General features: G+C 45.6%; 1 protein-coding gene across 1 annotated transcript in view; it reads left to right on the forward strand.

Annotated features, from left to right (window-relative positions):
• Positions 1-22,534, forward strand: part of Kif26b (kinesin family member 26B) — a 124,942-nt gene that overhangs the window by 88,071 nt on the left and 14,337 nt on the right. Inside the window, exon 8 of the mRNA XM_075989283.1 lies at positions 21,848-22,010. Within this exon, the coding sequence (XP_075845398.1) occupies positions 21,848-22,010 (163 nt within the window). The remainder of the gene's footprint in view (positions 1-21,847; positions 22,011-22,534) is intronic.

The raw sequence follows: 22,534 nt of genomic DNA on the forward strand, positions 1-22,534 counted from the left end.
GTGGAGCTGAGCAGCTCATTCCTGAGTTCACACTTACCATCCCAATAGTCAGACTCTCTCACTTCCGTGAGTAAAGAGGCTGAAACAAGAGTAGGATTTCCCCCTCTCCAGCCTTTCAAAGGGAGGAGAAGCTAATTTACGAACTGCTGGATCAGAGGAAGGAGGAGAAAATTGTTTCCAATACTTATTTTCTGGCTTTTCAGCTACGTGGCAGGCAGTTAGCACAGCGAATAAATTGGCTCTCCGTGTTTCTATTTTTTTCCCATTTATTTATTTATTAAAGATTTCTGTCTCTTCCCAGCCACCGCCTCCCATTTCCCTCCCCCTCCCCCAATCAAGTCCCCCTCCCTCGTCAGCCCAAAGAGCAATCAGGGTTCCCTGCCCTGTGGGAAGTCCAAGGAACCCCCACCTCCATCCAGGTCTAGTAAGGTGAGCATCCAAACTGCCTAGGCTCCCACAAAGCCAGTGCGTGCAGTAGGATCAAAAACCCATTGACATTGTTCTTGAGTTCTCAGTAGTCCTCATTGTCCACTATGTTCAGAGAGTCCGGTTTTATCCTAGGCTTTTTCAGACCCAGGCCAGCTGGCCTTGGTGAGTTCCCAATAGAACATTCCCATTGTCTCAGTGTGTGGGTGCACCCCTTGGAAATGGGAGCACAGTGATGATACCTCTTACTACGCTGCTAAGGCTATTATGAATGCTTCATGGGTATCAGTTTATGACTGTGACTCAACCATCAGTCTTACAGCAAAAGCTGGGAAACTGAGGCACAGTGAGGTTGAGTTCCTTATCCAAATTCGCACGGCTGGTAGGTAATACAGCTGTGTCACTGTCTCCCCGTGTGTCCCTGCTGCCTAATATGGTGCCTGGAAGGTTATTGATACACAGTGAATATTTGTCAACAGATATGAGATGTCCTTGTGTTGATACAGTCTGAGTTTAGAGACTGGCGAGTGAGCTATAGTCTGGGGAGGGGCTGGAGAGTCCAGCGTGTGCATCCGTGTGGCTTCCTTGACCTCACCTGCTTCTACAATGGCCTAACTGAGACTGGTGGCCAGGTGCCAGTGGTGAGGTGGAACAAGAAATCCAGAAGAAAAAGGGAAAGAAGGCCTACATTCCAGACCCACGCCATAAACCCAGGATCAACCCAATGTCCCATGTCAGTGTTAAGAGCTGAACCTACTACTAGTACATGCCTGTAATCCCAGCTTTTCTAGAGGTAAAGGCAGGGGGATTGCAAGTTCAAGGCCAGCCTGGGCAACTTAGTACTAGATGCTGTCTCAAAATAAAGAGTAAAAATGACGGAGGGGGAGGAATGCTAAGGTTTAGTGGCTCAGTGGTAGAGGGTTTGATTAGCACGAGCAGTTCTAACTCAACCCCTAGTGATGACGACAACAACAACACACACACATACACACACACACATACACACAAAGCCACGTTCAGTAAGATGCCCTTGAGCTAGAGCTTGTGTGCAGGGAAACAGGCTCTGAAAGTCTGCAGTGGAGCCCAGTGGCCTGAGTGTCCTACTTAGCACTGGCTATGAAGGAACTTAGCCAATCTCAGCCTTCTAGCACCCCCATCAGGAATAAAGCCCCGTGGTACCTCCACCACACCGCCCTCCTGCTTTGCCTTGGGGCTTCAGCAAGAAAAGAGGGTCCACTTCCCAAACTGGAGAGCTGGGTGCTGCCCACAGCTGACACATGGGACCACAATTGTGGGTTTCCTTCCCTGGGATGGCAGTGTCTCTGAGGATTCCTGAGAGGTTCCCAGGCCCTGGTCAGTAGGCGAGGTTATTGTCCTCTGGATCCTGAAGCTTTGCTGCATATCGGCTGTGTAAGGAAGGAATAGGCAGGAGGTGTGGATGATGCCAGGTTTGCCATGCCCACGCTAACGAGCTTCCTCAAGCCTCCGACTGACAGGAAAAGCTCTGGGAACGGCTCCAGGTGCCAGATCAGACAATCACTCTCACTACTGGAATTTGTCAACTTTCTTTACTCTGAGCTCCCAAAGAAATGGGGTGGAGGGGGCCAGGTGTGGTTTCCGAAAGAGACGATGCCACCTGGGCTGGCAGAGCCACACGCAGGTAAAGCCAGGGAACACAGATGCCAGCACCACCGCTGGTATTTAGGAACCATTTCAATCCTCATCTTCCACCTTGAAATCAGGATTTCATGTTTTTTTTTTTTTTTAAAAAAGAACTGTTTTTTGAAACAGGTTCTCTGTGCATCTTTGGCTGCCCTGGAACTCACTCTGTAGATCAGGCTGGCCTCAAACTCTCAGAGATCCGCCTGCCTCTGCCTCCCTAGTACTGGGATTAAAGGCAGGTGTCACCACCACCTAGCTAGGATTTCATTCTTGTGTTCTCCCCTTGTGGAACAAAATTAGATCCCATGGACAAGATGTCCCTTTGAGAATGTCTATTTTATAGTTGTAAAGGCCACCCACTGTGTAAGCATATTCTGTAGTGATCTGGGTTCAGCTGGCCCCATTCTATCCACTCTAGTGGGTAAAGCAGGCCTTTCTTTTGGCCAAATAGATTATAAATTCCTTTCATTACATTGGATCCCTCAGCCCATATGCCCTATGTGGAGAAATGTGGAGCCTAAGTACAAATTTTATTTTAACCCACTTACTCATTTCAATCACTTCTTCATTGAAAAGTACTCACTAGGTCTCGGTAAGAGGAGGGGCACTGAGAACTCAGAAGTACAGGGGGGCCAGACATGAAACCCCCAAGTATGATACAGGATAATCGTATGCATACCAGCCCCTAGACTGCACAAAGGGGAGGAGGGAAGGAGGAGGGAGAAAGGAGCCACGGCAACCTGCAGCCTCAGATGTTGTGGCTAAGCCGCCCTCTCTCTCCTTACCTACCTCCTGCTACTACTGGTGCTTAACCATGTTTTCCTGTCTCCCCACCACTCATCCTTCAGAGCCTGCACCCTCCACAGCTGTTCTGCCATGTGCTGTACTGACGGAGAGCTTGGCTGGTACCCATCGTGATAAACTGCTGAGCTAAATGAGACTCCAAACCCACAGCTTATTGTTATATTTAATGATAACGAATAGTCACACCACAAGTCCTGTTCGTTACAGAAGGCAAACAGCTGAAGAAGGATGGCTTGGGGTTAGTTCGGGCCAATGCGCAGAGGAGCCCCAAATGCCCTTAGGCACCCCGAGGGCTCTGTGGTTACTCAAGGATAGCTTGATTTAGGCACAATTAGGCATTGGAAGGGACGGAGCATACAAATGAGTCAGGCCTTAATTCATTAAGAAACTGTCTTGAACATTAATTGAGCTTCAATCAGAGTATCCAACCATAAATTCTCACCTGTTTCGCAACCGGTTCAGGCTCAATTGAGCATTAATAGATTTTTTTTGGTCCATGCAAATGAGGTGATAATTCATTCTGTTGTGTAATTGAATAATCTTCAAATAGATTTATTCATGGGAACAGTTAAATAGTACTAAGTTGTCTAATGTAGCTCGTGGTGCTTTAACCAAAGCAAAGCCCAGTTTCCTTCTGGCACAATAGAGACCTCGCAGGACAGAGATGGGTTCAGGGCACCCACTACAGGTTTGAAGAGCAGTGGACCTGAAGACACCTGACGATGTCCATTCAACCTTATAGAGCTGTGGCCCCAGGTGTTATCGCTTTTGTGTCTCTCCTTTCTTACTGCTACTGACAAGCAGAGTCAATATAAATTTTCAGGAAGTGATTTCTCAGTTTGGCGGTCACCATTTGTAAACATACATCCTCCAGCTTAGTACCCCCACATGCCAGCCTTTCTGAGAGTTCAGTATATCCGCCCACTTGGTGAGTTCCAGGCCAATGAGAGACTGGGTTTTACACACACACACACACACACACACACATACACACACACACACACACGGGGGGGGGGGATTGACAGCTCCTGAGGTGTGACAATAGAGATTGTTCACTAGCCTCCACGCGCATGCCCTCAAACACATGCACGATTGTTTTTAATGTATATTCCTTCATGTTCCCCATGGCCTACCTGGGAACCATCTCCTCTACGAAGCCTTCTCAGAGATCATCTCTCCCAGTATGTTGTTCCATAACAGTCTGTCTACCTTGTCACAGCCATGTTGTCTCTGTAGGCACCTCATAGCCACTCATGCTGCATTTCACTTGTATTGACATTGCTCAGTCCCCAAGCCTACGAACTCATCACGATAACGACAGCCTCTCCCTCGGGTTCCCAATTGGTTTGATAACGGCAGCCTCTCCCTCGGGTTCCCAAGTGGTTTGACTCATTTGGCCAAACTCTATCTTAAACTCTGTGTCTTTAATAACAGATGTGAACCAACCAGACAGATGTGGCTCGTGATCAAAGCAACACCCTGTCAAGCTCTCTCTGTCTGATGCCCCGTGGGTCAGCAGGTCTTCCCACTCTGCCTGCTTATACACATGTATCCGTGCCCGGTTGGCTCCTAGGAATGCCTGACTGTATGTCTTTCTGAGGCCTGGGATGGGTTTTTCTTGTGTGTGAAGATCAGGGCTGAACCAAAAAGCTCCCCAGTAACATAGCGATTAGTGTCACTCCGTGCAACAAGCACACTCTCAGAAGCTTAGACACACTTGCCATTTTCCACATGGTCAGAATCTAGTGGGTTCTCATGCTGAACCAATTTCATTGGCTTTAATTCACTTATACTACTGTTCTACCTGATTGACTGGTCAGTGGCAATCATAGGTTCTCTTATTCCTGGCTTTATTATTGTTATGAACTCTTGGATCACAATGACTCTTCACACAATTGTGTGCATGTGTGTGTTACAGAATGATGACAGAAGGGTAACAAAGAGGCCTTCCTGAAGATGAGAGCTGGGAGCCGATACAGACGTGAGAAGAGACATTGCATGTAGTTAGAGAAGGCTTTAAGGACCCTGTCACAGACCTGGGTCCAGGAGAAGAGAAATTCAGGGGGCTGGACCAGGGGAGGTGATGCCTTCCGGAGATTGTTACTGATGCTCCATGGCCTGTGAACTGAGTGTCACAGTGAGGGCTCGATGCTGCTGCTGCCTCAGTATGAGTTCTCTACTTTTAGATGTCAACACAAACGCCACAACTCTCAACTCAGAGGATAAGAGGTAGTTTATTCTGAAGCCAGATATGAATGACCATGAACACAGATCTGTTTTCCAATGAGGACACAGTCTCATGAAGTTTTTATAGTAACAGCTCAGAGAAAGTCATAAATCAAAACACTTTCTAAACACTTGGGTGGGAACATTTAATAGGCACTTAAAGAAAAGTTGAGAAATCTCAGCTGGAGGCCTCGGATGCTATCTGAAAACTCATGGCCTTTTGGATGGTGGAAACCGGGATTTTCTTTAGCTTGTGCATTCCAACAGGTTTTGAATCTGTTAGCCGTGGGATGCTAGTTACAACACAGAAGTGGGTTAGGGATGGCTCTTTAGGGATCTAAAGATAGCCCGAGATAAATTATAACCAGGCCCTGGACCTGCAGCGTTCCAACAGCGTTAAAGATCTGGTCTGTCAACGAGCTCTTTAGGAGGCTTCTGTAAGAAGGTGCAACCTTTCTGAGAACTTTTGTTCACACAGATGGTACCTGTTATTCAATCCCCATGCCCCCCTTTTTCTCTTATAGTTTGTCTGGCTGTCTAGTTATTTAAAGTTAAAGGCTAAACCCAGTTCTGCCCTTTTAAACATAGCCCAAAGCAGAAACTGGTCATTCCTGGTCAATTTGTTGTTGTTTATTTCTCTGAGCATCTTAATTGCCTTGAAGATGTTAATCAACCCTTGGTTGTTTACTTGAAATCCGTGTGTGCATCTCGGCTGCCATCTGCTTTTCCCGCTGCTTCTGTTTCATGGCGCCTCCAATCTTTGTGTGTTTATTTTTGTCTGGGGACTGTTCCATGGTATGGGCATTTTATTCGTGAGACCTGGATAGAGAGGGTGGACTTTACAGAGTGTTTGTATCTAGTTCTACGAGGTGCCAGTTAAGGGTAGTCTAAATTGTATTATCAGCTTGAAATAGTTTGGACCACCCAGAACCTGAGACTCCAGATAATCAGGCTGCCTTTGATTCAGACCAAGGTTCTGAATTCTCAGGGCAATTTCTTGTCCCTGGTGCTGGGTTGTTTGTTCGTTTGTTTGTTGTTTCAAGAAGAGCGTGTTCTCAGTATGTGAGAAGACCATTTGCAGAAGGAGAATTTCCTAATAAAATGTCCATACTAGATGGTTCTGAGGCTCTGTCCCCTGCTTCCCATACCAACCCCACCCGCACCCCAGGCCACATGAACACCAAAGCCTGTGGAAGCACTGCTTCCCCTGAGTCCCCGACCTCAATTGCGTCTTTGACTGAGCTTGTCTTACTCAACAATTTATTTAATATGGTTTTAACAGCTGTCTGCCTTGTGTCCCTGTGCTTGGAAAGGGTGCTGTAGGACCCAAGCAGCACATCCTTCTTTGTCTTTGTCACTTACACGCTCTCTCTCTCTCCTGAATAAAGGGACCATATAATTGATTGTTATCAGAACGAAAAGGATGTTCCGTGCAACTTAACATTTTGAAGTATTTTCTCACAAACTTAGGAACCCTGGTGAGCCATCCTCTCGGGATTTACTCTTGCCACCCCTCTGTAATGATATGTCATTTGTATTTTAGTAAATAAAGCTTGCCTGAAGTTCAGAGAGTAAAACAGCCGCACTGATCAGCCTTACAGACCAGAGAGTGGTGACACACACCTTTAATCCCAGTAGCCACACTAGTTCGCCATAGAAACTGGGCACTAGTTGTGCATGCCTTTAATCCCAGCCCTAGAGAGGAATATAAGACAGGAGGAGACAGCTCTCAGATACAATCTCATCCTAAAATTCCTGGAGGCGGGATCGCCAGTTCAGACTGAAGTCGAGGTAAGAGCCAGTGGCTGGCTGTTTGGCTTTTCTGACCTTCCAGTGGAACCCACATTTCTGTCTCTGGATTTTTATTAATTGTGCTACACTCCTCAGCCTGTTGGCCAAGATGAAGTGCAAAATTTACTCTCAAATATTCTTACGAAATGAAAAATATCTCTGCACACTAAAGAAAAACAGTTCAAACTTCTTGATTGCTTCGCTGAATGTTAAAGTAAATAAGGAGAATTATTCCAGCTATAGCTTTATGTACTTTGATATGCGTTGGTCTTATCGGGCTTGGATTTTGTGATGATTCTGATAACTCATGTCCCTGAAAGATCCATGTGTGGAAGGCTTGGCCCCAGGCCACAGTGCTAATGGTAGTGGGACCTTTCCCAGGTGGGCCTAATGGGAGAAAGTTAGGTCACTGGGGAGTGCCCTTGTAGGGGGTTTTGGGATTCTGTCTCCTATCACTATCTGTTGCTTCCTGGCTCCCAAAGGGTGATGAACCTTGCTCACCCACACACCCTTTCTGCCATATTTGACCTTACCAACATTAGCGGACTGTGGGCTGAAAGCTCTGAAACTGTGAGCTCAAATGAACCTTTCTGCTCTGGGATGATTACAGTATTTTTGTTATTGTCCCTCAAAGGTAACTAATGCAAATCCCGTGACAGTGGTATTATCCTTAACACTGAGTGTTTTCAACTCTTACCTTGAGACCTTAAAATTTTATATTTTTAAAAAATGTGATAACATATAAAATTATCTGTGTAGTTTGATAACTGCAGCTTCCCTTTCTCTTGGCAGACTATCACAGTTTAGCTAAAAGTAATTAGGAATTTGTGTGCCCCACAATCTGTAATATGTTTGTTTCAATAGGATATGTTTTTCAAGGAGGGAAAAAAATATACATCAACTCCCAGAAAATAAAAAAGAACTACAGATGCTCTCGCTTTGAATCTTTTATGTTGCTTGAACATTCGTCCTCCATATCACAGGGTCCTCTGTTTACAGGTTTTGTTTTTAATAATTGCAATTCATGACCAGCCTCAAAACCCGAGGTTTTCCTCTTTCAATTATTGAGTGCTTGATTGCAGATTACAATTCAGTCTGGACAAAATTCAATTCTAATTTAGATGACTTGTTTCCAAAACTTGAATACTCAAATTGAGCCATGAAGACTGCTTTATTTGGTTGATGCTAAAGCTATCAGCAATTTTATGCTATTCCGTTTTGTGCTTTAAAATCGCAAATATTTTTTCAAATTCAACCAATGACAGGAAACAAAAAAAGAACGGTGTGCTCCCTTGATAAAATGGGGACATCAAGCTCCAACCAAGCTTCCTCATCGACATTTTACCATTCAGTTGCATTCTGATGGAATCTAATAAATTGTCACAACTAAAGCTCATAGTTCTCTGTGTAGAATTGCATCTCGGCACAGTTATGAATTACTTGAGTGTATCAGGAAGACATTCACCAGAAGACGTTTCTTAGTTTAGCAGGATTAGTACTGTAAAGGACAACCTCTTCTACAATATACACCTCTCACGTGTGTCTGCCAAGCTGAGAGGAGAGGGCCAGAAGGTCTGCCTACACCACAGTCTGGGAATTATAATGGTTTGTTTTATTTTTTTTAAGTAAGAAATCTAGGATCCCATAAGCAAATGAAATACAGGATAATCATCACAAAACCAAGACTTCTGGCGTATCAGGACCTACGGGCTGCCTACTGGAGTTCTGTCTGTCTCACATGTGTTTGTCTTTCCAGGACAGATAGAGAGTCTACCGTATCTCTAGTTATCATTGCATGTTCGTTGATCAAATGTTTCCAAAATTACCTATGTGTCTAAGCACGGCATTCTGTGTGCTGGTGCAAGGGACTAAGCTCCCTTTGGAGCTTTTTAACAAGGTGTTCCAAAATCCCATGGGACAAAGGCCTCTTCTGATGGATAAGTTTAACCATTGGATACTTATTTGAATGTTTATAGGAAGAACTCTGTTAGACCCTATGCTGGGTCTGGATGTGGCAAGAATGGGCCTTTGCCCTCATTCTATCAGAAGCTGGCATCCTCTACGGTATCTGGGACGTCTGCCAGCCCATGGAGTGCCCTTCATGGCCTATGGGAAAGCACTGAGTTTGAACTGGGAAACCAAACCTCCCTTTGCAGTTCCCTCTCCTCAGCCCAACACCCGCCCCCAATAGAAAGAGCCCCAGGAAGAAGGGGTGGTTAACCCCTAACCTGTGACTCCCGTCAGCAGGTCTTTGGGAAAACAGGCCCATTAAGGCTTTCTCAGGGGGTCTGGGAGGGAAGGGCAGAGGCAGAGCCCTGGCTGAGCATGTGTTTGGTCCCGGGTTCTATTCCTGCCTCTGGAAAGAAGAAAAGAGGGTGGCTGCCATTCTGACCTCAGATCGCATTTATTCTGCACTGTAAAAGTGAGTAACTTACTTCTGGTTCTGTGGGTGAAACAGGGCCTCATGTGCACTAGGCAAATTCTCTGCCGCTGTGATAGAGTCCCAGCCCAGAAACAATGACTGATTTTAGTAAAATGTAAAACTCACGCAACAACAGCCTACCTTATGTCCGAACAAAACTAGAACCCTAGGGAAATGTAATCTTATCATACAAGACATGTTTTAGATGTGTCATTCCTTTCTGTCACTCCGCATTGAAGTTTCACAGGCTCTCCGCGAAGTTATTAAAGTATGTGAATGGCCGTCTGTGGTCACCTTACCTCAGACTTGTACCTGTGGCAGAAGCCAGTCTGCAACCCAATTTCCCTTTTCCTTCCAATTACTGAAGCCTGTTCTTTGTGCCGGCGAAGCTGGTCCATCTTGTGAGAACCGTGGGATCGTGTTTCTCTAGTCCACACGTGATACCCAGAAGGCATCCCAGCAAGCGCTGTCCTCATTACCTCCCGAAATAAGTTCTATTTGATCTCAGAAGGGATGCAGCCAGGAAACCCCATGGCGCATGTGTGGAAAATGGCCTTTCACTCCCCAGCTAGAGTCTGGGAGTGGCTTACAAGTAACAAAGACCATACTGGACAAGTGTCTTGAGCAAAATAAACCACATATTGGAAGGATTTTGAGGCATAAGTACAAAAATTAAAATCTGAGTCTGGAAACATGTTACATAACAATGAAGAGTGCTTACACATCAGAAGATACTGCCAAGAGGTTGAAAACAGTGGGCAGAATGAGAAGAAAAATTTTTCAGGGCGGGCCAGGCATGGTGGCGCACACCTTTAATCCCAGCACTCAGGAGGCAGGAGCAGGTGATCACTATGATTTCAAGGCCAGCCTGGTCTGCATAATGAGTTTCAGGCCAGCCATGACTACATAGAGACGCCCTGTTAATATTCAGAACTTATAAAGCTGTCCCAAAACACAACAACAAAAGCAAGTAAACGATGGACAAAGAACTTTAACGGCAGCTTCTCCGTGGAAGACGCGCAAATGGCCAGTGAGCGCGTGAAAACATACCCAACGGCACTGGTCGCTAGGAACCTCAATAAGACCCCACTCCACACTGCTTAGGGAAAATAGTGAAAGTAGATTGTAGGTAAAAATGTGGAGGAAGTGGTGGGCTTTATGGCAGCAGGATGCCCCTATGACCACATCCCTAAACTAAGTGCTTCAAAGGACATTGGTCAGGAACCAGGCTGGGGAAACTAGACAAGGCTCATTCCAACCCTGAATGTCATATGATCTCCTGAAAGCCCTCCAAGGCTGACTTCATAGAAAAGTCATTTGTGGGCCTTTGGGCCTTAGTTCAGTGGAGGATGCTTTGCTAGTGCCTGTGTAGCCTGTGCTCCATCCCAGCACCACTTGGGCACTCGCCCTCCCCACACTAACACACACACTCACACACACACGCGCACACACACGCACACTCACATACTCACACATACACACACACACGCACACTCACACGCACACTCACACTCATGCATACACTCACTCACTCACACACTACACACTCACATACACTCACATACTCACACATATACACATACTGCATACACTCACATACTCATACACACTCACAACATACTCACTCACACACACTCACACATATACACACATGCATACACTCACACACACACACACACTCACACACTCACACACACACACACAGTTTTGTCTCACCCCTTCTTCAGTCTTGGCTGAGCCCTTCCTGACAAGACGTGTCACTGACCACTGGCCTCTCACCGTGACCATGTGCCAGGAGCCCAGGGATGTGTAGCCTGGTGAGGGCAAGGAGGAGAGGGCGTGGCTAGTGCAGGGAGGTCAGAACACAGCCAAGCATTTGCAAATGAAGACCACTGGGGATTCAGATTCACGTGTTCTCTGCTAACCATACAAAGGAAGCAGAGAATGGGCTAAGTGGACTCTGAAGACTAAAGAGAGTCAGGGTCCTACTCTAATGGAGCCCCCATGTCTCACTGCTTATCCCAAATCAATCTCCTGTCTGCCTTTCATAAGGAACGTGCCAGGAAAGGGACTCGCGTGAGTTCCTGGAACTACAAAGTAAATCAGCCACCATTCATACAGAGCCTGGAATTCTCTGTCTCATGTTTGTTTGTTTGTTTTCCTCTGTGTGTGGGGGGGGTTGAGGGCAGAGGTCAAAATTCGCTGTATTCCTCACTCACTGGCCACCTTACTCTTGAGACGGTATCTCTCACTGAACCCAGAGCTCACTGATCAGGCTAGACTGGCCAGCCAGGGAGCTCAGGGATCCACTGATTCTGCCTCTCCAAGACTGGGATTGCAGATGCGTTACCACAGTGCCTGGCATTTGTATGCAGGGAGGTGGGGTGGGGATCTGAACTCAGGTCCTTGTGTTTGCCCAGCAAGCAAGTAGATCAAATGTCGTCTCCCCCGCCCCCTACCAACTCCACATAGTTCTGATGTCAACCGTGAAAAGGAAGATCACAGAGTGAGGTGCAAAAAGAGGCCCTAACACAATGCACGTCCAGCACACACTTCATATGCTTTTGCTACCTGAAACCCATACTGAAGCTCAAAGGAAAGTATAGGAATAAAAATACTCCAGATACATAAGTTTAGAACTAAGGAGACCTAGGAGATCATGAGGCAAGGTAGCAAGCAAAATGGTGGGGACACCTGGGAGAAGACACTGGGGGGAATAAGATCTTGTTGCATTCAACCAAGGGCAAAGTCAGTGGTGAGTAGAATCAGAGAAGTGCCTCTAGGTTACCATGACAACATGATTCTTGACACCCTCTCTATGCCTTGCCAATCCCTAAGTCCAGTTTGGGTACCATCAGAGGTCTCTGACAACAAGAGCGTGTACTCCTGACCCAAGGATGACGGGGAGCTGGAAGAAAGCACAGTTTCCATAGAGTGCAGTGATGTCCTCTTTACTCTGAAGGTATGTGACAGCCACACTGCAGCAGGAATGAGATGGCCCCTAGTCCCGCCCCTTGGTAGAGTTGCCGTTGACCACTGCAGAGACTAGCCCACAGTGTCGGGACTGTAAAAGTCTCTGCGGCCAGTCTTTGACCATTGGTGATAATATGGCTTGGACTAAATAAGGTTTCTGAAGGAAGTGAAGAACTGGTGTGGAAGCTGTACTTACACTCTAGCTGTGGGGGAGGTAACCTTTAATCTGGTCCTAAGGTGGGCGGATTGACAGTCTTTTCTCTACTTCAGAGCCGGTCGCATGCTCGATGCCTGCCGCGGGTCTTGTTGCATCACTAAGCACACCTTTCCAGCAGTCCTTGCTTTGTTAATGGATGTAATTTCTGGTAGTTCTTGACTCGAGGGACAGCTGTGCGCCTCTTATCCTGTTTGTCTACTAATTTGCTGCATTGGTTATCTTTTTTATTCTTTGGGACCAATTTATTTAATGTGTTGACACTCCTAGTTCTTGGTTATGCTGAAGTGAATATTAATGAATTATTATAATCTTTTCCATTCTGCCCTGAAGCTGTTAAGTTATATGCATTGTCTGAGCGAATACGGGTCAAATGAAATCACAGCTCCTTCCCATCACGCAGGTGTTTGGAGTATTCTTATAAAATTCAGCAAAAGTCAGACAGAGCTCTAGGTTTGAGGGCACGGTCCCCAGGATGTGGCTCTGCCCAAGGTTTCTGGTTGTTTGGATTCAAGGACACACAAGACAGGGAAGAGTCCACACCTCACTTCTGACGCCAGCTGTGTGATTGGCAAGTCCCATGAGCCACCAACATTCACTAGAGGAACTTCCCGGATTCAGTAAAAGTGCTTGTGGCTCTCACTCACTTCACGGAAAGGCTGACGTCTCTAATCAGCTCTCAGAGGAGACTTATGGGACAGTGTCTGAGAAGGTTCCAGATATAAGTCTTCCAGCTCCCTCAGGATATGTTACTGTCCCAACACCTGACGTGACAATATGCACTGAATATCACCACCAGTGATGCTGGCATGAACCATGGTATCTACAACTGTTATTGTGGCTAGATAGAGCAGTTTCCCACATGGTTGACCCCTGTCCCAGAGTGATTGATACCTGTAACCCAAAGCCATGATTCTAATCCCTGTAGTTGATTTTTAAGAATGGCAGGTACAGCTCCCTCTCCACTGAAATCAATGTGGACACCCTCCACCCTAAACTAATGACTGCCACAGAGTTTGTCTCCCAAAGCTTCCAGCAAAGGGACGCTCCTTTAGGGGCAAAGCTAAATTATTTGACGTAAGATTGAGCAGAGAAAAGGTGATAAACTGAGTGGCTGGGAGGCAGGGGAGTGTGGCTTAGTCAATAAAGTGCTTGCTTCAAAGGCATGAAGACTTGAGTTCAGATCCCCAGCACCCATGTGCAAACCATGCACAGCACACATCTGGAACCACCACCCCAAGCTGAGGGGAACAGAGACAAGCAGATCCCTGGATATCACTGGCTATCTAGTATAGATGAATCAGTAAGATTCGGGTTTAACAAGAGACTGTCTTAAAAATAAGATGGAGAATTGAGGAAAACACCATGAACCTCTGGCTTCCATACTCACTGCACATGTAAACACACACACACACACACACACACACACACACACACACGCACTTGGGTGAGAGGGAGGGGGTTTCTGTGAGCTCCAGTGACCAACCAAAAATTTGAAAGAACAATAGAAAGGAAACTGAATGTTCCTAAGCAACAGAACCCTTAGGCAAGGCATGATAAATACCTCTGAAAATGTGAAAAGTGAGCCCATGTGAACAATGAGTTTGTTCTTACCCTGTACAATCCTAGAGGGCAGAGATAGTGACCCTTGGTTGATGCTGTAAATATTGAAGTTTAATATAAGGAAGAGATTTTTAATAATTAAGGCTGTCTGAAAATCTCCAGACTGCCCTGGGAAGGCGGTAAGTCCGCCCAAGTTAAAAGACATCGCCGCATGAAGCCTCTCACCCATCACCATGGCAATCCTTTCCTTAGGAAAGCCAACGGCCTCCCCTCCAAGAATATCTTCAACTCTATTGCTTTATTGCTCAATTAATATTTTTCAGTTTTGATGCAGGACTGTATAGTGGAGTTGGTAGGCTCTTTATGTACTGATTCTGAGTGTGTGGATTCTCTTTCAAATTTCTGCTGTGGCACCTGGGTGCTAGAGCTGTGGAATGGGTGGTTCCCTGAGCAGAATGGAGGGTTACGATATGTAGAGTAACTTAGGTTCTACACCACGGCCGTCACTGAGTGGACTTTTCTTGCACCTGTGAGAAGGAATGGCCTTCTAGATAAACAGTGGAAGGTCTCTGTGCAATGTGTGCAATCTGTTGAGCATCTCCACGCTGGATAAACACTGATAGAAATCTTATTGAAGACCATCCTTGGAGGGCACATTTTTAACTCGGAAGCTTCTGTTGGTTATACATTCGAGTTACACTGTATTTGCTTCTTTGGTTGAGACTGTTCGCTATCTATAGCTAGTCTTTTACAATAAGAAGCTTGATTAGCATAAACTTTACCTTAATTGAGTAAGTCGAACAGCAGTGTCTAGGACCAAACAGATTCACGTGGCCCAAATTTCACACAGGCTTTGTCTCCCTAACACGCAGTGGTAAACTGCTGAAGTGTGGCTCAGATTTCATGGACTCGGACTTATACCTGCAGTGTGAAATCATAGCTATATGAACTCTTTCCACATAGGTGTTCTCGGAAGCCCCTCAGAGAAGTCCTTAAATCCTCACCACGTGCATAGTTATTTCCTGTGCTAGCTTTTCATCACTATCGCAAAATGCCTGAGATAACCAATGGAGAAAGAAAAAAGGGTTTATCTGGGCAAACAGTTTCAGGGTTTACGCCCATGACTGAGCAGCCTAAAGGCTTTGGGTTAGTGTCCAGGAAGAATGTCACAGTTTTAAGTCTATCCATTTTTAGTTTGTTCTTGCATATGGTGTGAGGTCCAGTTTGTCCTTTTAAATGTGGCAACCATGATTTATTGAGGACGTCGTCTTTTCCACCCGTTGACTCTTCTTGACGCCTTTGACAAAAATCGGTTGACCATAAATGCTTGGATTTATTTCTACACTCAGTATTCGGTTCTGCTGGTGCCTGTGTGTTTTATGCTAGGGCCACACTGTTGTTGTTTATGCTTTTGTAATTAAAATAGATTTTAAATCAGGAAGTGTGAGTTTTCCAACTTTATTTTTCTTTCTTGTAATTGCTTAGCTACTTAGGGATTGGGGATTTTTTTTTCTATTTCTGTAAAGATTCTATTGAGTTGTTGATAGGTATTTCATTAACCCTGTATAATATTTGGGGTAATATAGACATTTTTTTCTTTTTTTAAAAAATATTTATTTATTTATTATGTATACAATATTCTTTCTGTGTGTATGCCTGAAGGCCAGAAGAGGGCACCAGAACTCATTATAGATGGTTGTGAGCCACCATGTGGTTGCTGGGAATTGAACTCAGGACCTTTGGAAGAGCAGGCAATGCTCTTAACTGCTGAGCCATCTTTCCAGCCCTAGACATTTTAACAGTATTAATTATTTTTACCCATGATTCTGGAGTATCTTTCCTACTCATTTAAATCCTCTTTCATTTCTTTCATAGATTATTAAAATTTCTGGTGTATAAGTCTTTTATCTTCTTGATGAAATTTATCCCTAAATCAGTTTTTATTTTCCTGTCATCTTAAAGTGGATTTACTTCTTTTAAAATACCTCATTATTTATGTATAGAAATGCCACCGGTTTCTGTTCACCTATTTTCTCATTTATGAATAAAGACAGTTTTATTTCTTCCTCCCCAGCCAGTGCACTTTTCTTTCTCTTTCTGCATTGTCTAAGGCTTCCTACATGGCTTAAAAAGCCGTAGTGGGAAGAGACACCTTTGCTTTCCCTCTGGTGTCAGTGGGATCTGTGTTGATCTCATCTCTCAACTCCCTTGACTCAGTGCTAGTTCCTTTGGCAGAGTCGCCTGGGCTTCCTACATACAGGACCACGCCATCTCCAAAAGGAGAAAATTTTACTTCTTCCATTCAGATTGGGATCATTTTTATTCATTTCTTTCTTTCATTTTTTATTCTCACAAGAGAATGTTTGTACCTGTAGGATTGTGGTTAGTAGAAATGGCAAGACAGACACCCTTGTCTATTGTGGAGTTTAGAGGAAGCACTGTCTTTTCCCCCACTGCGTATGTTAACTGTGGATTTCCCACAGACGTTATAACTAAACTGTGGAGAGTTTTTATAATTAAAAATGCTGTTGAATTTTATGGAATGCTTCTTATTATTTAATTGGGATGATGGTGAGAATTTCCCCCCTTTGGTCTATTAATAGAATGTCTTATTGATTGACTTACAGAGGTTGAAACAGCCTTGCATGCCGGAGACAAATCTCTCTTGATCATAATTTATCAATTTTATGTGGAATTCAGTTTACTAATGTCTCCTTGAAGGTTTTTACATTATTATTGACCAGAGATGATAGCCTGTTGTTTTCTTCAATGTCTTTGTCTACCTTAAAATGACAGAATCTGTAAAACGTGTGTGAGGTGTTCCTTGTAGCTGTAACTCTTGCAAGAGCTAAAGATGTGTGAGCATTGTTTTTCATTGAAACCTTTGAATTCAGCTGTGAAACCACCCCAATGCTGGGGCTCCTTTGTTATGAGATTTTAATTACTATTTTAATCTCTTTTTTCCCTTCTCCTTCCCACATAATATACTTGAGAATTTTCTGTAGTTGCTTATAGTTGTTAAATCAATGTGTCTGTTTTTGCCCTGTAACTTTTGTAGTCGTTTTTCTAACTAATTTCTGTCCTAAAGTTGACTTTTTCCTTCTTTTTGCTAACTGTGGAGATTCCTCCTCGTCCCCCTCTCCCTTCTCTTCCCTTCCCCTTTTCACTTCCTTCTCCTCTTCCTCCTCCTCTTCCTCCTCCCTTCTTCCTCCTCTTCATCCTTGAGGCACCATGTCAGGCTGTTGCTGGGACAGGGATCTTTCTTCTGTTAAATATATTTTGCTCTAAAACCTGTCCTTGGAGCTGCTTTCAGTTTTGGTGGGAAGCTTTCCCACTGTTACCAGTTGTAAGATTTTTTTTATCATTCATTTTGTTTTCTTTGACCCGCTGGTTGTTTGGGAACATACTAATGTCCACCCTTTTGCTTTTGGAGTCTTTGTGTTGTTGTTTACCCTAAAATGAGGAGTTGCGGTATCAGGTCTGATATACATCCTGCAAGTGGTTGCAATAGCTTGAGATTCCAGGCTGGGGGTGTTCAGAGGGGCCTAGAGCCATAACTCTGTACTCGGGTCCCACAGACCTGTGAGAGTAACTGGGATTGGGCACAGCACACTCTCTAAGGCACAGTTTAATACATATTGGCTACAAAGCTGTTGGTGGCACCGAGGCACACCCCAGCAGCTTAGACCTAGAGCTGTGGGCTGTAGTCTGTGCCTCTGACTGGACTGGGGATGAGGTGCACAGCACACAACAGCCTGCTTCCAGCGCACAGGTGGAACTGGGGATCCAGAGGCAATAGGGCACAGCGGTGACTCAGGCCCTGAGCTGAGGCCACGTGGTAGTCACTAGACCCTGGAGTGATGGTACACTGGCAATGCCCCAGAAAGCACAGAGCTGTGGCTGGAAGCTCAGGGCCCAGGGAGCAGGACAACGTTTCCTCCACCATGCAGCACAACAGGCGGCTACAACAGTTCACATTTCAGGAGTTCAGTTCCAAGGGAGCACAGCGCTGCAGCTGCTTGGTCTGGAGGGCAGGTAGTGACAGGTCACTCTTTCCTTAACTGAGCTGCACCATCAGCTCAACCCCAGGTGATACAGATGCTTGGCTCAGCCAGACACTGGGTCCCTGTGAGGCCGGGCACCAAGTCAGCTCAGGTGCTGGATGGGGTGCATAGTGCTGACTTCTCTGGAGTAGCTCAGCAGGGGGACCCCACTTATGGCCTAGTGCCTGTAAGGACTGCAGGGGTCCTCTGTGCTGAGGACTTCATTTGACCCGGATGGTGAAGGTATGAGCATAGCCCTCCTGACTACCATCCCTGTGGGAAGGAGTGTGTCTAAGCTATCTTGACTAGAGTTCTAGGCAGCGATGCTGGGCCAGCTGAGCCCTTCCTCCCGCTATGTGTTTGCCCTGAATGTTTACGCTCTGGCACCATCATTTAGCTGTTTTTTTTTAAATCAAAATATAGTTGTTTATTTGTGGCCTTGACTTCACTCAGGGTACAGTAGGGACATCTAGTCAGCCACCTTGCTGGTGGCAGCTGTCATTAGCCTTTATTGAATACTGTCATAACGAGGTTTTACATGTCTATTTGCCTGGTTGAATCATGGGTTACTTAAGTATAGTCAATCTCGCTTACCTGAGTCAGTCAGGGCTCCACAAATGTTCCTTAAATGAGCAGCCACACTCCTAATGAGATGCTTAGCTCACTGGACACGAAGAGCCAAGCAGTCCCTTAGCGAGCTCAGATCGCCTCTGCACGGAGCAGGAAGCAGTTTGAGCTGTGACGATGGCTGGGGCCTGGTGCTCCAGTGATTTCTAAAGCTAAGTGCTTTCTCTTTGTCCGTTTCTCTGGAATTGACTTTAGCTATTCCTCCATGGAACATGTAGATAGATACGGGGCAATACAGACTGCTGTCTATCACATACATATTATAGAATATTATGGAACCCAAGGCACAGTCAGTGCCTCCCCCGTGATTAGAGACCTGTGCCAGTCTGGCTAGCAGTTCTGCTGACTTTCTTTCCACAAGATTGCAAAGATATCGATTGCCAAGCAACGCACACGTCATGGCTTCCTCCAGCCATATGGACTCTTTTTAAAAAAGCCACAGATATTTATCTACAGCTGTATCCCACATGTGGATGATGTGGAGCATGGGACAGCAGTGGTGGAATGCTGTATCATGCTATTTGATTTGGGATCTTTCCCTGACAGAGAGTCTATGGAGAGCCGGGAATGTGTGCCTTTGGCCGTGTGCATTGATTAGCAAGACTAACCACAAGGAAATTCATAGTTTAGTCATCTGGGGGGAACATTTGTAGATTCTATAGTTGCACATTGCCTACTTGATAAAATTTCTTTGCAATCTCCAAGTCAATCTTCCTGGTGTTTTTCACGGTGACTTAAGGACAGTGCACAGGTGGGGGAAATTTTTGAGACCCTAATGCATGTGTTCCCCCCCTGAGATGTCACAGGGTGAATGCTGCCTTCTGTGCTTTTGAATGTTTTATGCTTTCTGTCCATGATTTCACTTTCATCTAAAAGACTTATGTATTTATTATACATACAACACTCTGCCTCTGTGTGTGCCTGCATGCCAGAAGAGGGTACCAGATCTCATTATAGATGGCTGTGAACCACCATGTGGTTGCTGGGAATTGAACTCAGAACCTCTGGAAGAGCAGTCAGTGCCCTTAACCACTGAGCCATCTCTCCAGCTAGATTTCACTGTTTCAAATGATTCCCTAGCTTGTCACTGGAGTGCTTTCTGATAGAACGGAGCACAAAGAGGTTGCACGGTGCCTCGTGGAGAAAATAGGGGATTTAGAGAAGCTTCATTCAGGTATGAGTGAATGTGCTTTCGGCTGCAAGTCCAACGTCAATGCATCAATAGTATGGTGCAGCCAGAGAGAAGGAAGAACGTGCTCCCTGTAAGTGAAGCCTCCCCTGAGATGGTGCAGGGCACATCTACAGGTCCTGATGAAGCTATGAAAAGGCAAAGAGGCTGAATCTGTAGACTCCTCAGCTGCTGAACAGTTAAAGAGGAGAACAGTGGCAGTGTTCTGGGAGACTGACGATCAGATATCTGCTGTCATATCTCTCAGGGCCGGGGAATTATTGAACACTCCTGGTAGTATTTCATCATAAAGACATATTGTATAAACATCATTATTTATTAAAAATCAGATATTAAAGAAGGTGCTTTTCAATAGAAACTTTGCTTAAAACAAGGTAACCTATTGACAGTTGACCACACTGCCATTCCCATGGAGGTTCCCAGGAATACAAACTTTGTATTTTCATCTGCCAGCCATGACTCAGTGTCCCAGAATTCACAGTTCATGGTACTTTATAGTGTGTCACTGCCATGAATTATCAGAGCTGACTGCATATGATCACAGCTTAGTCCAAATGGAATCCATCTTCCCCTTCCTGGCACACCATCGCGGCTAAGTGTCGGTTAGGACTGGGCCTCAACCTCCCTCCTGCGACATTCCTGCATGGTATTCTTTGAAGGGAGTTAAATGTGGTCAGATACACCCGACCCTCTCCTTTCACAGCTCCTATCCCTGTTCACTTTTTCCTGTTTTATTTATAAATTGTCTGGAGCTGGAATGTGACAACCCTTCATTCCCAAATGAACAACTTAATTGGTCCCAGGTATGAAAAGAAACAGTTGTGCCACCATCTTTCTTCCTGAAGCCAGACATAAGTCCTATGGAAAAAAAATAAAATAAAACATTTTGTGCTGACAGTGACCAGCTTCCCACACAGTCTGCTGAGCTGTTCCTCTCTAGGGGATTCTGCAGGGACATGGTCTTGAGGAGGACCCCGCCCATCTGAATAGGAAACACAGCACAGGAAACCTAGAGATCGCCCCGGCCTTCCAGAAGGGATGCTCCAGGGATGAAATGGCATTTCACCTAGTCAGAGTTCGTGCATGGGGAGGATTCAGGGAGCAGGGCAGGATCTCGCTGGAGTAAGTACAGGAAGGGAAAAACACAAGCCATTCCTTTGGGTCAATTCTTAAAGAGCCTAGAAAGCCTCTGAAAAGCCCTGGGCCTTGTTATCACTAACCAAGATAGTGGTTCCACATAGCAACTGCCAAGTTCCCAGAGGAAACCTTCCTAGAAAGTTCTGCTGTTGCTAAGTGACTATTTGGGCTGTGTCTGCATTTCTCTACTTATCGCGAATACCGATGTCTTTTCCTTCAGTGATCCTGGGTACAAATAGCAGAGTTGGGAGGCAATGGCTGTAGCTTGCCACTGTGCTGTAAAGGGGGATTTTTGTACATAACACTTGGGACCTCAGTGCAAGTTCATAGCATCATTTTCTATGATAGGGATTGCCAGTGTGCAGAAACTTGCTACAAAGGCCTATGTGTGCAGATAGCATGCCAGATCACTGGTCACAAAGCCATTTTCTCCTGATCCCCTCTCCTTGTTCCTATTCCCAGGCCTCATTATGTGAGCTGTCAGATGCACACAAACAGACACACTAGAACAGCCCATCGTGGCCAGGGCAGAAGTGCCAAGGGAGGTGTTTGCATGAATCCCATCCTTGGAGTTAGAAGCACTTGCTCAGCTGCCAAGTACAAATAGCCCCATGCTGCAAAGCAATGCTAATTAGTATGCCATTAGAAAAAAAAAAGAAAGAAAACCACCACCCACAACCAAATAGCCACGCGCAAACCTGAAGTCCTGCCCTGACAGCCAGCATGAGGCATGGCCCTCTAATGCAGCCTTAATCCACTTTGCTTGGCAGGGAGAGCAAGCTCACCATGCTCCTGAGGGAGTCTCTGGGGAACGTGAACTGTCGCACCACCATGATCGCACACATCTCGGCCGCAGCCGGCAGCTACGCGGAGACCCTGTCCACCATCCAGATTGCATCAAGGGTCTTGAGGATGAAGAAGAAGAAGACTAAGGTAAGGGACTCTTCCGTGGGAGGGAGAATACGTTAGGGATAAGAAGAGAATCACGAAAGCCTATCGGCATCACCCTTCTCTGAGCACCAGGGACTGTGCCAGTGTAGCGGCTGCAGCCAGCATCTCAGAAGAGAAAAGCCTTCTGACCAACACAGGAGAAGGTTGAGTCTCCTTTTTATAGTTGACGCTGTCCTGGGTTATTCGCCCTGACGCCTGATAAGGACTATTTTAATAGATTGCCACTGCAGGAGGAAAACTGTTTGAGGGATGGGAAGGAACCTACATGGGTGAGGGCTGCATTCAGTGGGCTGGCTCCGCAGAGGATGGTTAATGCCCACCCATATGGTTCTGCACCCCCCTGAATGTCAGGAGCCTTCGGGCTGTAGGTTCTCACATTAATCTGCTGGATTCTGCATTGTGCTGAATTGATAGGTGTTGGTAGGTTCGCTTCCTTTGGCAGAAGCAAAGCCAGGACAGCTTGAAAGAAAACATTTATGGGCCAACTAGTGATGCTTGGGACTTTC

This window comes from Microtus pennsylvanicus, chromosome 10, assembly GCF_037038515.1.
Source record: "Microtus pennsylvanicus isolate mMicPen1 chromosome 10, mMicPen1.hap1, whole genome shotgun sequence".
Lineage (NCBI taxonomy): Eukaryota > Metazoa > Chordata > Mammalia > Rodentia > Cricetidae > Microtus > Microtus pennsylvanicus.